The sequence below is a fragment of the Astatotilapia calliptera genome, chromosome 11 (assembly GCF_900246225.1).
Source record: "Astatotilapia calliptera chromosome 11, fAstCal1.2, whole genome shotgun sequence".
In the NCBI taxonomy this organism is placed as follows: domain Eukaryota; kingdom Metazoa; phylum Chordata; class Actinopteri; order Cichliformes; family Cichlidae; genus Astatotilapia; species Astatotilapia calliptera.
Window position 1 is genome coordinate 35721281 of NC_039312.1, and position 15578 is coordinate 35736858.

General features: G+C 46.8%; 1 protein-coding gene across 3 annotated transcripts in view; it reads left to right on the top strand.

Annotated features, from left to right (window-relative positions):
* The window catches only part of col6a4a (collagen, type VI, alpha 4a), a 70233-nt gene that overhangs the window by 14458 nt on the left and 40197 nt on the right, over nt 1-15578 (top strand). For 2 of the 3 annotated variants that reach the window (XM_026185578.1, XM_026185579.1), the window contains exons 3-9: nt 5905-6002; nt 7626-8228; nt 8575-9162; nt 10434-11003; nt 12297-12917; nt 13024-13584; nt 14165-14722. In XM_026185578.1, the coding sequence (XP_026041363.1) occupies nt 5927-6002; nt 7626-8228; nt 8575-9162; nt 10434-11003; nt 12297-12917; nt 13024-13584; nt 14165-14722 (3577 nt within the window). In that variant the 5' untranslated portion in view covers nt 5905-5926. The remainder of the gene's footprint in view (nt 1-5904; nt 6003-7625; nt 8229-8574; nt 9163-10433; nt 11004-12296; nt 12918-13023; nt 13585-14164; nt 14723-15578) is intronic. The other variant, XM_026185580.1, reaches the window with a different exon arrangement.

Here is a 15578-nt window from a genome sequence, read left to right on the forward strand (position 1 = left end):
AAGTCCTGCCATTAATTAATGCTTCGATCTTATATATGATCAACCTATCTCTAATGATCGGCTATGTACCACAGGCCTTCAAGCTGGCAAACATGTCACCTGAACACAGACTCTCAGATCTGATGAGCTGGATCATCAGAGCAGGAGAATCTTAAGGCTGAAGTGAGACAGTCGTCTCTGTTCAGACATGTGCTCTCAAGATGTGGATCTGTGGAGGTCGCTAATCTCCTCCAGGGTCAGTCCTAATTGCTGCTCGGTCTTTGCCTCTTCGTGCATCCTGGCAGCTGAAAACAAACAGTGATCATTAAATTGTGTTTGTGAATTTTTAACCATGCGTTGTTGTTGATGATGGTCGCTGTTAGACCCTCGCTTAACGATGTTAGTAGTGCTGGGAAACTCAGCCAAGTATTCCGAGCAGCCAGACTGCTTCCAGCTGGACAGGTAATCCCTGTCTGAGACCCGAAACAGTCCCGAGTCCACCTCTGCTCCTGGCGAGCGCGATGGCTGCTGGAGCCAGGAGGCGATTTAGGTTCAGTGTTGGTGGCAGGCTTCATGTTAGGCATGGAACAGGAGACATTAACTGACGGACATTTGAGCCTCATTATTTTCTTGTCTTCAGCTCTTTCTGCTCAGTGCATGTAATGTTACGCTCCATTTAGACGCTGGACCGCTCCCTGCAGAGGCATCGCAGGAGCAACAACAACAGCAGAGAAAGGGGGCAAGCCCAGTGACTGTGGTGCAGAGAAAGACTCCTAGCAGTGACACTCTGTGCAGCGATCTTCAGGATTGAAGCTCATATATGAATGAAAGATGGCCGAACTTCAGTGGTCACTTCACGTGGATAACCACCAATAATTCAGAGGATCAGTCACGTTTTCCCTCCTGTCACATTTCTACGACACACCCACAAACTCTGTCAGCATGAATGAACTGGTCTGTGATGACCTTTAACAGGTTGGTGAAATGAGACAAAGACTGACAGGGACAGACGCTCTGTCTTTCTGCTCTGAGGCCTCGCCATGCTCGCCGTTCATCGTCCATCATCTCTTCCTTTTCTCTTCACCCCAGCAGAGACGTTAAAGAAGTCGCTGTGTGGTCACAGCAGAGGTGTGCGACTGTTTCAGCTGTGTGGTGTTTATTCTCTGTCTGGATGGAAGTGCAGGTTTAGCATCGGCCGCGTGCATTAGCCTGTGTTTGTTCACGGGAGCAGCTCCAGGTCCTCCTGACCGTTTCAGTGAAGCTCGTTCATGTTCTGCATCGTGAAAACGCTCCTGTCTGAGCTCCAGAGCAAGCGTGACGTCCAGTCTCACTTTACCTGCACGCATGTAGCTGTCGGGCCTCTCCTTTCTCCTTTTTCATTCATCGCTAAAAGACGGCTGATGAGTGTCTGATGTCCGTGACATCAGGAAACTCCACAGGAGTCACAAAGTCTTTGACCTCTATAGATTTGGAGCTATTAACGCTGTGTGAGATGCACATTTATGATGTGATTAATACAGAGCTGTTTTTGTCAGACGCCTCCTCCTCAGGACACGCAGGGACACGCTGACATCGCAGAGTCGGCTTTTGGAGGTTGGCATAAATCAAAAGTTCAGCCACTGCTCAGATCGATTTGCTCAGTCCAGGATTTCACTTTCAAGTGCCAGGCTGAGCTTTTGCCCCATCACAGCAGTAACCCCGCTCATCCACAGGGATGCGAGGCTGATGCTTGGAGGTGTTTCCATTGGACGTCCAGAGGATGAGAACGGGCTCAGCAGCAACACCTGGAGAAACGAGCAGCACATTGAGTCAGACGGAGGCTGGAAAGAAGAGGTTGGGGTGGGCGTGGGTTCCAGAGCGTCCTGCAGACGCACAGCGACAGTGAGCAGGTTAAAGCAGGTAAACAGTTCACTCGTATGTGGGGCGGACCATCGAAGAGGGGGGACTTGGCTGCTGGATTCAGGGTTTGAACTGAGCCGTCAGCTCATGTGGGCTGGCACGAGACCTCTGTGGTCAGACGGCATTTCTTAGTTTCAGCCTCTCCAGACAGCCGCGGCGAGAGGGGGGGCTCGTTCAACACGAGTCCAGTCTCAGCTCCTCTTTGACCTCCACAGCTGAGGCTTTGAATGCGGGATTGTTGTTTGGACACAGATTCATGTTAGAAACGCTCCAGCTTCATGCAGCTGTCCACGATGCAGCGTTCTCCTAAACGCTGCTCGGAGGGCACAAACTGTCCTCAGCGCGCCTGCAGAGCGTCAGCTCTATAATGTCCTCATCAGCGAGGAGAGCCTCCTGCATGTGTGACACCAGTTTGAACTAGAAAGCATGAGGCCCTTCATTCTTTAACATCAAACATCTACGGTCCATAGAGCCAACAGGAAAGAGCCGCTCACGCTCCGAGTAAATACAGTTGGAGGTCCGTGTAACTAGAGCTGGACCTCGCTTCAATCAGCCCGTCACTGGAGCGCTGATGACCTCCACATGCCTCGCATTAGAATAACCCTCCCCCAAATCCGCCTCCACTCACAGGGCCAAGAGCATTTGGCCCGTGATTAAACACAGCTCTGAAATACGCTCGTGGGCGAACACATGTTCATACATGTAGACGGAGAGAGGGAGGTGTGAGCGTCCAATAAATGAAGCCCACACAGATCCAGAGCTGCTTTTGCTGCCTGGAGGACGAAACAGATTTATCTGCAGCACCTTGGAAAAGAATCGAGACGAGTTTGAAATCTTTATTAGCTGCAATCAGCTGGTGAAATTCACTGGAAGTGTGTGGCAGCAGGAGACGGGAGGAAACCATGACTCAGGACAGATCACTAACATATTAAACTCTTTATTCATCGGGAACTAAAAGCCAGTAAAACCTTCTGGTTTGTAGTAGCCACGCCCAAATCCTCACTCGAGCACCATCCAGGACGCACGTTAGTCAGATACGTTATTTTGGTTTCACGGCTCACCTGCACGTCGTGCACGATTGTGTCGCCGTGTGAACAATTCGTCCAAGACGATGGTCCTCTGTCAGTAAACAACGTTCTTCGTTCTCACTGCTGTTCGTGAATCATGCGAGGACGTGCACGCCGCCCACGCCTCTGATAGAGATCTAACAGGTCCGTCCCTGCTGGGACAGGCAGGAGAAGATGGACGGCTGTGCAGCGGTAACAGCAAACACCCGAAGCTAACGAGGCTCATTAATCCCACAACTCTGCCTAAAGTGCATCAGAGCGGCTCACCTGTGTGTGGATGACCGTCCTCTCGTCGCCTCGGTGAACCCAGCCCGTTCTGCTTTGGAGAACCTCTCGGGCTCCTCCAGATGTGATGACCTTCTGGCGTGGACCTCGGTCTTCAGGTCAGCCCACAGTCAGACCGGACAGTAGCGCTCGCTTTGGTCTTCTGGAGGTCGTTCGTTGCAGTATCACAGTGTAATCCTGCCACTGCTTCCCTGTGGGACATGAACCTTTCTCCGGGTCGTCCTCGGCACACTGCAGTCTGACTTGAAGGTGTCTCTTCTGCAGAAGTTTTTGGCGTCCGTTCCTCTGCAGGGTTCTAGCGATCGTCTCCTTTGAGACTAAGATTCTCATCTGGGCTGACCCGTTCGCTCGCTTCTTCTCGGCTCTTTAGACTCATCGATTTTTCATCGTCATACATCCACCTCCTGCTGTGTGAGCATCACCAGATCTTTGTCTCAACGCCGGATCTGATTTCTTTTGTTTTTGTCCTGATGTTCTCTCAGTGACAGCTCCAACCTGTTTCGTACTGTGCCTCAGTTTGAACTTTGTTCACAGCAGTGCTTCGTGCTGTGAGTCACTTAATAAAACTGGTCCTGGTGATTTTATAATTCTGTGCAAATAGAAAAAGTTTGTTTGAAATGCTTTGCAGAAAAAAAGCACAAATGCAAACAACGTGTTGACAGCTTCTTAAACTGTTGACATGTGGATTCTGTCATCTGTGCTTTATGGTCTGGTTTGCATGTAAAATTTCTGAATGTGTTTGGTTAGCATGTGGCTAAATGCATGCTAACCATGACCCAAACCTGCAACACCAGTCCGCTCCTCTCATCGTTCACTCCTCAGTGTTTGTCCTGCTCTTCTAATGATGGTAACTGAACACGGACTGATTAAATACTGATGTTGTTTTGTTGTGAGGTGATCTGAGCAGGAGTTCAGGGAGGACAGAGTTTGAAATGAGGAAGTAAACAGAGAGCAGAGACTTTATGGAGGCGGGCGTGAGACAAGAAAGTAGAGAGGCAGTAAAAACCAGCAGGGAACTCCTCTGCATCTGAAGCACCATCGTCCAGAGAACATTTAAAATATTCTCTCATTCATCCGGCCTGTGATGTGGCCAGACACTGTCTGCTGCCTACAGATCTCAGGAAATGGCACCGTGAGGCCGTGAGGAGAGCCAGATGATGCTCTGAAGTCTTCTGGCTGCAAACACCAGAAAGAGTCTGACTCATCTGGCTGCTGAGGCTGTGGAGCTGCACGTGGAGATATCGCGTTTGGCCCAACGACAGCAGAAACCAGCCGAGGATGTCTGAGGGTTTAGCCTGTTTTACACACACTGTATATAAAAGATGGACATAGCCACTGGTTGGTGTGGTGCTGACGGTGGATACGAGTAAGTGAAGGACACAGAAGCATTTCATTAACCTTAGAGCGTACCCCTCGATCATCTCGCTCGTCCTTTCTGCTCTAACGGGATTCGTTTCCAGAATTATCCTCATGGTTTTAATTACATCCGACCTGAAACCAGCGACTGAGACCTCATAGTTCCCTGAGCTGTCACACCAGAAACACTTCAATACAGGAGTCGCCCCCTGCTGGACATTAGAAAGAACCCAGCTTTAACCCGCTAACAGGCTTCCCGCCTGGATGCTACGGATGCTGCTCCATTTGGATTCACAAAATGCTTTTGACTAAATTACAATTTCCTGATTCCTGCTGGCTCCTCCCCTGCCGTCTCCACGGCAACGCTGATGTTATTCAAACTGAGCGTCACATCTTATTTCCTGTCAGTGCGCTCACACACGCCGAGTTTTAATAGTTTCCCCGTGTCTGACACTGGTTTACAGACGTCGCACAGACGTGATTGGTGACCTCGTAGCTGTCGCTCGATGATTTGTAGCTTTTATTGCGGTGCTGCGGTTCTGGTTTCACAGCACCCCGAGGAGATGAGTTCATGGCTGCGAGCAGGAATGTGTCGTTTCAATAATTATACTGAAACTTTCAACATCAGTGGGCGAGACACGCTGAGCGAACTATTTCAGCTTGATTAAAAACTGACCAATCAGGACGCTCCATCATCATCATTATGAGCTACATCTCACGTCTCAGCTCAGAAGCGGGGCTGGAAGTGATTTACTTTACTGGATGCAGGAATTTTTGGATGGCTTCTTTACTGTTACAAGATTGGGAAACATCAGATGATTCCTGTCATATCTTGACATGCAAATCCATATTTCCTGTGTGTGTGTGGAGGGAGGGTTCATCCTCGGCTGCAGATGCAGACTGTGGACCGTTCTCCTGATGCATGCTAGTTTTTATTTTCATGCCTTACGAACACTGTGTGCATTAATAAACAACATGTCGTCCATTCATGTTCATTCATGAACAATTTATTAGACGAATCCTTCAAACCTTTATTTAAAAAATTAAAGTTACACATAATTGTCCAATAATTTAACCTGGACGATTGTAAGTATCTTAACTGGGGCTGAAATATCCCATAATTATCATAAATATTGTTCCTCCCCTCGTGTCTCTGCTGTGTTTCTGTCTCTGTTATATAACGAAATCCTGTTTTGGCACAAAAAGCTTCCGCAAACATCTACTCAGCCTCACGTTCCTCGTGGAGCAGATGTTTGAAGCAGCTCCCGCTGTGATGGAGCTGCTTCCAGATGTGAAACAGACTCTGTTTCTGTCGCAGGTACAGAGAAACCCGATCCAGCATGGAGTGGAGGCGGGCTGCTCTGGTCGGCCTCATCATGGCGGCGTGTTTCTGCAGCAGCGGCGCTCAGACAACAGGTGGGTGTGATTATGCAGCTTATGGCTCCACTTCCTGCGTCCTGGTGAAAGTATGACATCAGTGGAAGCTGTTTATACCATCCATACACTGACACACACACACACACACACACACACACACACACACAGGTAAGTTTTGAAGTTCACACACGGAGCACTAACCCTGCACAGGAATGTGTTTGCAGCTGAGCACGTGCACACGCACAATTAACAAGCTCACAAACGCACAAACACAAAGCTTCGACGGGTGTCTGGCTGCATAAAACATTTTCCTTCTTAGGTCTCAGGCTCCAGATTAAAACTTCCTCCACTGATCCTGTCGTTCCAGCATCGCTGCCACACAGAAACATTTAGTATCTGTTTAACCACAAATTACTTCTCCAACATTATGTAGAGCTGGACGTTTAGGTGCAGTCCATGGTCACTGTCAGTAATTAAACTAATACATAAGTTATCCCTGAAAAATGTAGCATTAACTTGTGGATGATGACTGGAAATAAAAAAGCAGATTGAAGTTAGCAGCGTGTAGCCAGGAAATGTGATTCGTCAGCAGTGCTGAGACGTCTGCAAAAGGGATGAAGTCCACTAGAAGACAGAATACATGTGTGTGAATGAGAGGGGGGCAGGTGAACATGCAGGAGCAGAAATGGTGAAGGTTTAACATCCACAGGACAGAGTGCAGGCAGGGTGGAGCGGGTGGAGGCAAATGTGACTGAAGGATAGCAGCAAGAGTGAAAGGGAAGGTTCAAGGATGGAGGTGAGACTTTGGACAGTGGAGCTGAGCTGAAGGTGTTCAGTGAGCAGGATGGAGGGAGGGTGGAGAATGAAGATGCAGCTGCAGGCAGGAGAAGAGGAAGACGCTGGGATAGGTTGAGGTGGGTGCAGATGATCCACCGTGAGCAGCAGAGAGAAGGAAGGCCCGGTGCGTGGCTCTGATTGGCTCCTCGGGGTGTGTCCCCTTCTTCTCCACATGCCCGTTTTACCATAATCAAGCTGCTGATGAGGGAGCAGTTTTCTGGGTTTGAAAAGTTGTCCAGCAGCTGTACTTTAAAAAGGACCTCTGTAAAAATAGATCTGACTCGCTCTTATTCACCAACAGTATCTATTAAAAATGGGTGAACCTGACCTGTAGTGCTGTCATTGGGCCTTTGCTGTATTACAACTGGAGCACGCTCACGTTGAACGTGTTCAAGGTGTTTCTGAGACGGCCCCGAATTATTAGGGTTAGTGTGGAAATGTTTTTGCAACCAGGCACATGAATGAGATGCGAGGGTTAAAGGTCGGGGTTTCGTTAGCAGTCAGGTCACTGCTAACGAAAGCAAAGCTTTCTGAAGGCAACGAACACCAGCTGTAAGCCACACGCCGCTTTTTCTCATTTTCCTCACGCTTTTCCACCCTGAAGGTGAGTGCTGTCAGCAAGCATCCCTGCTCCAGTCCAGAGGCTTTTCACGAGCCGGCGGCAACATGCCCATTTTTCTTTTCCAGCAGTCACATGGCACAGCCCACCTCTGTTGTCTATAAGCCACGCTGACACCTCACGCTGCCAAACGTCCTCAGCTACTGAGAGATTTCCTTTTAGCGTCCAGCAGTTCCTCTCCGTGACTTAAAGACCTTTCCTCTTAGTCTGTACCGAAGAGGCCGTGGCAGACATCGTCTTCCTGGTCGATGGCTCGTGGAGCATCGGCGCTGAGAACTTCGAGCAGATCCGCCAGTTTCTGTTCACGCTGCTCGATAGCTTTGATGTCAGCCCTGATCACGTCCGCATTGGCCTTGTCCAGTACAGTGACAATCCACTCACAGAGTTTCTGCTCAACACCTTTGAGAACAAGGACGACATCCTCAACAACATCATCAAACTGCCTTACAGGGGGGGCGGCACCATGACCGGTAAAGGCTTGGAATTCATGTCGAACGAACACTTTGTGGGGAAAGCTGGAAGCCGAGCTGCGCAGAAAGTGCCGCAAATTGCTGTGGTGATCACTGATGGCAAATCCCAAGACGATGTAGAGTCTCATGCTAAGAACCTGAGGAGAAGAGGGATTGTTTTGTATGCAATTGGTATCAAAGATGCAGATGCAAGCCAGCTGAGGGAGATTGCAAATGACGATCAGCATGTTTACAGTGTGTCAGATTTTGCAGCGCTGCAGGGAATTTCTCAGAACATCATCCAGACGCTATGCACAACTGTAGAAGAAGCCAAACGACAACTCCTGCAACTGTCTCCAGGTAAACCCCAAAAGCTTGATTCTGTTCATCTGGACATGGTGTTTTCAGAACGTTTGGTCACTCATCCAGGTGACTTTATCGGTCTCAGCTGACTGCAGGTTTGAAACCAGCCCGCTGACTAACAATGGGCTCATGAACTAACAGGTTCATCATCATAAACATGCAAACTGTCGTCTCAAGGTAAAATAAGTCTGAGTAGAAAAGTGTTATATAAGAACCAGTCCATTGACCATTTATTAAATATAAAACCGGGAAAGCCCCGCCCAAAGTTTTTATCTTTCTCGAGAAATGTAGGTTTCACTGACTTTCCTCTCGTGTTCCTGACTTTCTTCTTCTTCTTTTCCAGAATGTGCCAGAGCCACCGTGGCAGACATCGTCTTCCTGGTTGACAGCTCAAGTAGCATTGGCATTGATAACTTTGAGGAAATTAGGCAGTTTCTCCGAAGTTTCATTTTAGGCCTTGACATCGGCCCTGACAAAATTCGGATTGGCTTGGCTCAGTATAGCGACGAGACCTACCAGGAGTTTCTGCTGAAAGATCACATGGACAAGGATTCTCTGCTGGCCGAAGTCGATCAGTTTCCATATCGAACAGGAGGCACAGAAACAGGAAAGGCCATTGACTTCCTCCAGTCAGCGTACTTCACTCAGGAGGCAGGCAGCCGGGCGAGCCAGCGAGTTCCTCAGTTTGCTGTAGTCATCACAGACGGGGACTCCACGGATGACGTAGTCGAGCCCGCCAAGCGCCTGCGCGATCAAGGAGTTATCATATTTGCCATTGGGGTGGGAGATGTTAACCAGCAGCAGCTCGAGTCTATCGTAAACCTACCTGCACACCACTTCCTTTACACTATCGATAGCTACCAGGCTCTACAGCGGCTAACAGACAGTCTGCTGCAAACTGTATGCATCTCCGTGGAGAGTCGGAGTCAAGGTGAGACAAAGAAAACGTCCTTACAGAATTGTTTATTATAAGAGAAGGAAATGAATACCTGAATGCTGCTTAGTTCTATTTTCACTGGTCAGGGATTTAAAATGTAACTGCGTCAGAGGATTTCTGCTCAGTTTGCATTGATAGCAATCGGGAACGTATCGGCTGATCATTTAGAGATGTTAGTCGAGTTACCCGCAAGCTGCAGCAGAACCCCTGAAGGCTTTTCTCATCCACCACTCAATGTGTATGAAACAGATACGTTCTTTGCTTTAAAGCGAATAGAAAGAAAACCCCCGACAGTCAAAGACAACATGTTTTCAGTGTAACAAATGCCACCCCTCGTTCAAACGTGGACTCTAACGTTAGATTTTCTGACATTCTTAATTCAGTCTTTATTATTTATTATAATTGAAGAAATTAGGTTGCTTTACTTACACTTCCTTATTTTTAATGACATTATGACCAGTTTTTCTTTTTTTTTAACTGGTTAACCATCACTGCTGACTATAACTTCTTTAGGTAAACTTAACGGACCATTGTCCAGACTTGCTGGAGCCCATTGCAGCATAACTAAGGGAGGATTCAGGGTCACCTGGTCCAGCCCTAACTATATGCTTTAGCAAAAAGGAAAGTTTGAAGCCTAATCTTGAAAGTAGAGATAGTGTCTGTCTCCTGAATCCAAACTGGAAGCTGGTTCCACAGAAGAGGGGCCTGAAAACTGAAGGCTCTGCCTCCCATTCTACTTTTAAATACTCTAGGAACAACAAGTAGGCCTGCAGAGCGAGAGCGAAGTGCTCTAATAGGGTGATATGGTACTACAAGGTCATTAAGATAAGATGGGGCCTGATTATTTAAGACCTTGTATGTGAGGAGCAGGATTTTGAATCCTGGATTTAACAGGAAGCCAAAACAGGAGAAATCTGCTCTCTCTTTCTAGTCCCTGTCAGTATATTATAGCACCTAAGTTAGTACCCTAATATGGAGAATATGATCCGTCGTTCTGTGTCCTCTCTGAGTGGTTTTGGAAAAAACACAAAAAAGGAAATTAGAAGCAACAAATGGATCGCTCTGAGACAGCGTGTGTCCAATTTTAAAAATATTGTGCAGATGAAAGAGAATCATGCCATCCAGGGCAGGGTTGTGGTTACAAACTGAAATTAAAACAACAACAATTCCAAACCTTTGTCTTTTAGACCTGCAGGTAGTTTAATTTCATATAAATGGAAATGCATATAATAATAGTGAAGGACTGTTTTCTTCTTAATTTACAGCGTTGGCAGAAAAGTTTGCAGACATTTTCTTCCTGGTGGACAGTGGCATCAGTCAAGCAGATTTCCAGCAGGTCAGAACCATCCTGGTCCGACTGGTCAATCAACTCAACATTGGAGCTTCTGGCAACCGTCTCGGACTGGCCCAGTACAGTACGGTTACCAAAGTGGAGTTTCTCCTTAATGCTTTCCAAACCAAAGAGGCGGCGCTCACTGGTGTAAGGTCCTTCCGCCAGAGCCGACTTAAGCCCAATCAGCCACGCAACCTGGGCAGTGCACTGGAGTACGCCAGCTCTAATTTCTTCACGAATGAATCAGGAAGTCGGGCATCCCAAGGCTTCCGACAGTTTCTGGTTGTTCTAAGTGGAAAAGACTCAGATGATCCAGTTTTTAAGCAGACACGTCTGATCAAATCACTAGGAGTAACTATCGTGGGAGTGAGCTTCGGTGCATCAATGGACGAAATGCGTGTAATAGCCACGGCGCCGTACGTGTACGAGTCTACCTTCAATGCAGTGCCCACGCTAAAGACCATTTTTGAAAGAGAGGAAGAGGAGATCACTCTCACTCACGGTGAAAAGTCTTTACTTTCATTATTGTTGTCATCAGTCATAAAATCAACTCCTGTGCATGTTTGAAAAAGGTTATTCACAAAGGAACAGTCACGTAAATTACCTGTTTTATTACCTTTAATCTTGATGATAAACTTATCCTGCTGGAAACGCCAGCATGCTGTGGCGAGAACATCTGAGATGTCTTCATGCTTCCATATTTTCACCCCAGGACATCAAATATTTTAACATTTATTTTTACTTTCACGTTTTCAGTCTGTTAGATGCAGATTGACCTTCCCTACAGAGAAATCACAGCCTTCTAGTCAGATGAAGTCTGTTGTTGTGAGAAAGTCACAGTTTTATCATATGCTAGCTTTAGACAGTGCAAACACAAGGTGACGGTTTGTGTTAAATGTACCACTTCACAACATAGATGTGTTTATTAGTTGCATTTAAATGTGACAGTCATTCATGAGTGGAAAGCCAGCCTGTATGGGTGGTAAGAGACAACTGTTGCTAGCTTCACGGGCAGTAGAACCGACATCATTGAGATATATTTAACCGAAACTGTGTTACACTTCAACATCGTCAAAACGCTTGAAATGCTAGTGTCACTTCTCAATTCAATTCAATTTTATTTATATAGCGCCAAATCACAACAAAAGTCGCCTCAAGGCGCTTCATAGATACAGAGAAAAACCCAACAATCATATGACCCCCTATGAGCAGCACTTTGGCGACAGTGGGAAGGAAAAACTCCCTTTTAACAGGAAGAAACCTCCTGCAGAACTAGGCTCAGGGAGGGGCGGGGCCATCTGCTGTGATTGGTTGGGGTGAGAGAAGGAAGACAGGACAGGATTCTCAGCATGTAGTGGGTGTCCCACTGTGACTGCCTACATGAGTTATTAAAACAAATAACATGGATCTGTTCGTTCTAATGATCCTCGACAGTATATGTGGACTAATTCTTTAGTTTGAGTGCGGAATATGAGGGCAATACAGAAACAGGCACCCTGGATGGGAAACCTTTATTAGCTGTCACGTACCTGGAATTCTGTGCCAAAGAAACAACATCCAACCAAATGACCTACTAGCAACACATATTTAACCCTAATTCCAAAAAGTGTGATGCTGTGTACTGAGATGTGAGGTTGTATTCTGCTGTTATTCCCATTTTGTACAGCATCCCAACCTTTGTGGAACTGGGGTGAAGCTACACATTAACAAAAAGTAAAAAGAATTAGTGTGGCGTCATCGTCACATCCTGAATCAGAATGCTTGAGTGATAACGAGATTATGATTCCCTTTACAGACTGCAAAGCAGCCAAACTGGCGGACTTCGTCTTCATCGTGGACGAGTCGGGAAGCATCGGCTCTGAGAACTTCGACCTGGTGCGCTCTTTTCTGCTGTCCATTGTCAGCGGCTTTGACGTCGGTGACAAGAGAGTTCGGGTGGGTATCGTTACGTACAGCGACCAAGCCACAGCGCTGGTCTACCTCAACAACTTTAATGAAACGGACAGTTTGCTGAATTTCATCAAAATCCTGCCTTATCGCGGAGGTGGTACAAACACCGGAGCTGCCCTCGACTTCACTCGCAAAAATATTTTCACGGAGGACGCTGGAAGCAGGAAAGATAAGGGCGTTCAGCAGGTGGCGGTCGTGATCACAGACGGCGAATCGCAGGATAACGTCACCGAGGCGGCAGCTGCTCTCCGCCGCGCTGGCGTCACCGTTTACGCTGTAGGAGTCCAAAATGCCAACGAGGCTGAACTGAACCAGATAGCGTCCCACCCCCCCAACAAGCACGTGTTCATAGTGGACACTTTTGACAAGCTGAAAGGTCTGAAGAAGAACCTGCAGAAGACTCTTTGCTATAACATCATTCACCAGGCGGTCTCAGTCAGCACAAGAAGAGCTGGCATCAAAGAAGGTGTGGACCAGCATGTTCTTACACTTTCATGACTTAACTTGAACATCATGACTTCTTTAACAAATTTAAAGTTGCAAAACTCAGAATGTTTGCTTTTCCTTTCCAGGCTGCGTGCAGACCGATGAAGCAGACATGTTCTTCCTGATCGACCACTCGGGAAGCATTCACCCCACTGACTTCTATGACATGAAGAAGTTCATCATTGAGTTTATTAATACCTTCCGTATCGGGCCTCAGCATATCCGAATGGGCGTTGCCAAATACGCAGATTCGCCAAACCTGGAATTTGATCTGACCGATTACACAGATGCATCCACGCTGGAGAAAGCTGTGGAGGAAATTAGACAAGTAGGCGGCGGCACACAGACGGGGCAGGCCCTGGAATTCATGAGTCCACACTTTGAGAGAGCTGTGGTCACTCGTGGTCACAAAGTCCCCGAGTTCCTGGTGGTCATCACGGATGGAAAATCTCAGGATAAGGTCAAGGTTCCAGCAGAGCGACTGAGGAAGCAGGGTGTCATTGTCTACACCATTGGGGTGAAAGACGCCGACGTGCCTGAGCTGGAAGAGATTTCCGGTGACCCCAAGAGGACTTTCTTTGTCAATAATTTCGATGCCTTAAAGTCGATCAAAGATGAAATCATCACAGATATCTGTTCTACAGACGGTGAGGGGAAATGAACCACACTCATGCTACAAATGCATGTCTAGAGGTTACAAGCAGCACATACTGCAGCTGCATTTTATTAATTTTCAGTGTTTAAGTCATTGTATATCTCATTGGGTTTAAGTTTAATGAAAAGAGCCGTATAAAACTGCCGTATTCAGCCTTAAACCAGTAGTTAAGAGTAGAATGAAACTGAAATAAGCAAAGTGAAAGGAGAACAGATTTTACTGATGACATAAATCGTTGGATATCAGGGAGTTCGTCACCTTAACAGAAATGAGTTTTTACACTGAGAAAGACACTGTTTTAAGTGTTAGCATAAAATACTGAATTAATATGCATGAAATTGTCGTACTTATCAAATGCCACCAGAGGAATAAGATAAAAGTGAGCAAATATTAGCCAAAATGTATCTATACATAGAGACAGATATATAGATATAATATGCTGCACGTGGTCATAGAAGGCTGGAGAGGACAAGAGCCGTTCAACACAGGACACCTTTGTTTCTTGAAACAGGGTAATTATTATTTAACATACAAGCAGCGATGCTAACATGGATGTGCTACTCTGCCTACAGTTTGTAAAGATATACCAGGCGACCTCGTCTTCTTGATTGACAGCTCTGGAAGCATCTATGCTGAAGACTACACAAAAATGAAAGAGTTCATGAAATCGGTCATTAGGAAGTCCATCATTGGGAAGAATGAGGTGCACGTAGGCGTCATGCAGTTCAGCACTGTCCAAAGCCTCGAGTTCCCACTCAACGTCCACTACAGCAAAGAAGAAATGTCGACAGCCATCGATAGCATGAAGCAGATGGGTGGAGGCACGTACACGGGCAAAGCCATAAGAGAAGTATCTCAGTATTTTGATGCAGCCAGAGGAGGACGGCCCAGCCTGAGGCAGAGGCTAGTGGTCATAACAGATGGCGAGGCTCAAGATGCAGTTAAACGCCCCGCTGAAGATCTGAGGGCCAAAGGAGTGGTGGTCTACGCCATTGGAGTGGTGGACGCCAACACCACCCAGCTGCTCGAGATCAGTGGATCCCAAGATAGGATGTATGCTGAGAGGGACTTTGATGCTTTGAGGGACTTGGAGAGTCAAGTGGCTTTGGAGCTCTGTGATCCGGAGAGAGGTGAGAGGAGACTGGGACCAACCCGAAACGTGAACTATATCCTTGTTTTTGTAAATATAAAAATCTTTACAGTTTGCAGTCTAGTGCCAGGCAGAAGGGATGAGATCATTCAAGTCTGAGGCTTCTTACTTTAACAGGTTAATTCAGTTGTCTGCCAGTTAATGGGCTCCTTGCTGTAATGAGAAGGATCCTGTTCTGTAATATGTGTTTGTGTAAAGACAGGAAAGATTTTGTCATTCGTCCACTCATCTTTCCAAGGAGGAAAGGACTCCTCTTTGAATACATACTTGTTGAGTCCCACATTAAAAGGGTCCTCTGTTTTTCCGACCTGTGTAACATGAGAACTACAGTATTATAATGAGGTCAATGTGGTGGTTAGGAATGAATTCAATTTTATTCATACAGCGCCAAATCACAACATCAGTCGGCTCACGGTGCTTTATATTTTAAGGTAGACCCTACAATAATACATACAGAGAAAACCCCAACAATCATATGACCCCCTATGAGCAGCACTTGGTGACAGTGGGAAGGAAAAACTCCCTTTTAACAGGAAGAAACCTCTGGCAGAACCAGGCTCAGGGAGGGGCGGGGCCATCTGCTGTGATTGGTTGGGGTGAGAGAAGGAAGACGGGATAAAGACATGCTGTGGAAGAGAGACAGGGATGATTTTAGCAGCATTATAGATTAGCGGGGAACTTCTGGAGCAGATCCGGGACTTTCTGTTTGGGTGTTTGCAGCTTTCTTTCAGTGGTTCCAGTTTCTTCCACCATTAAAACCTATTGTGGTACATCAACCCTACATGATAAAGAGATCCTCGTCGCCTTCACTTTAATATTTTAACCTTCTAGGACTT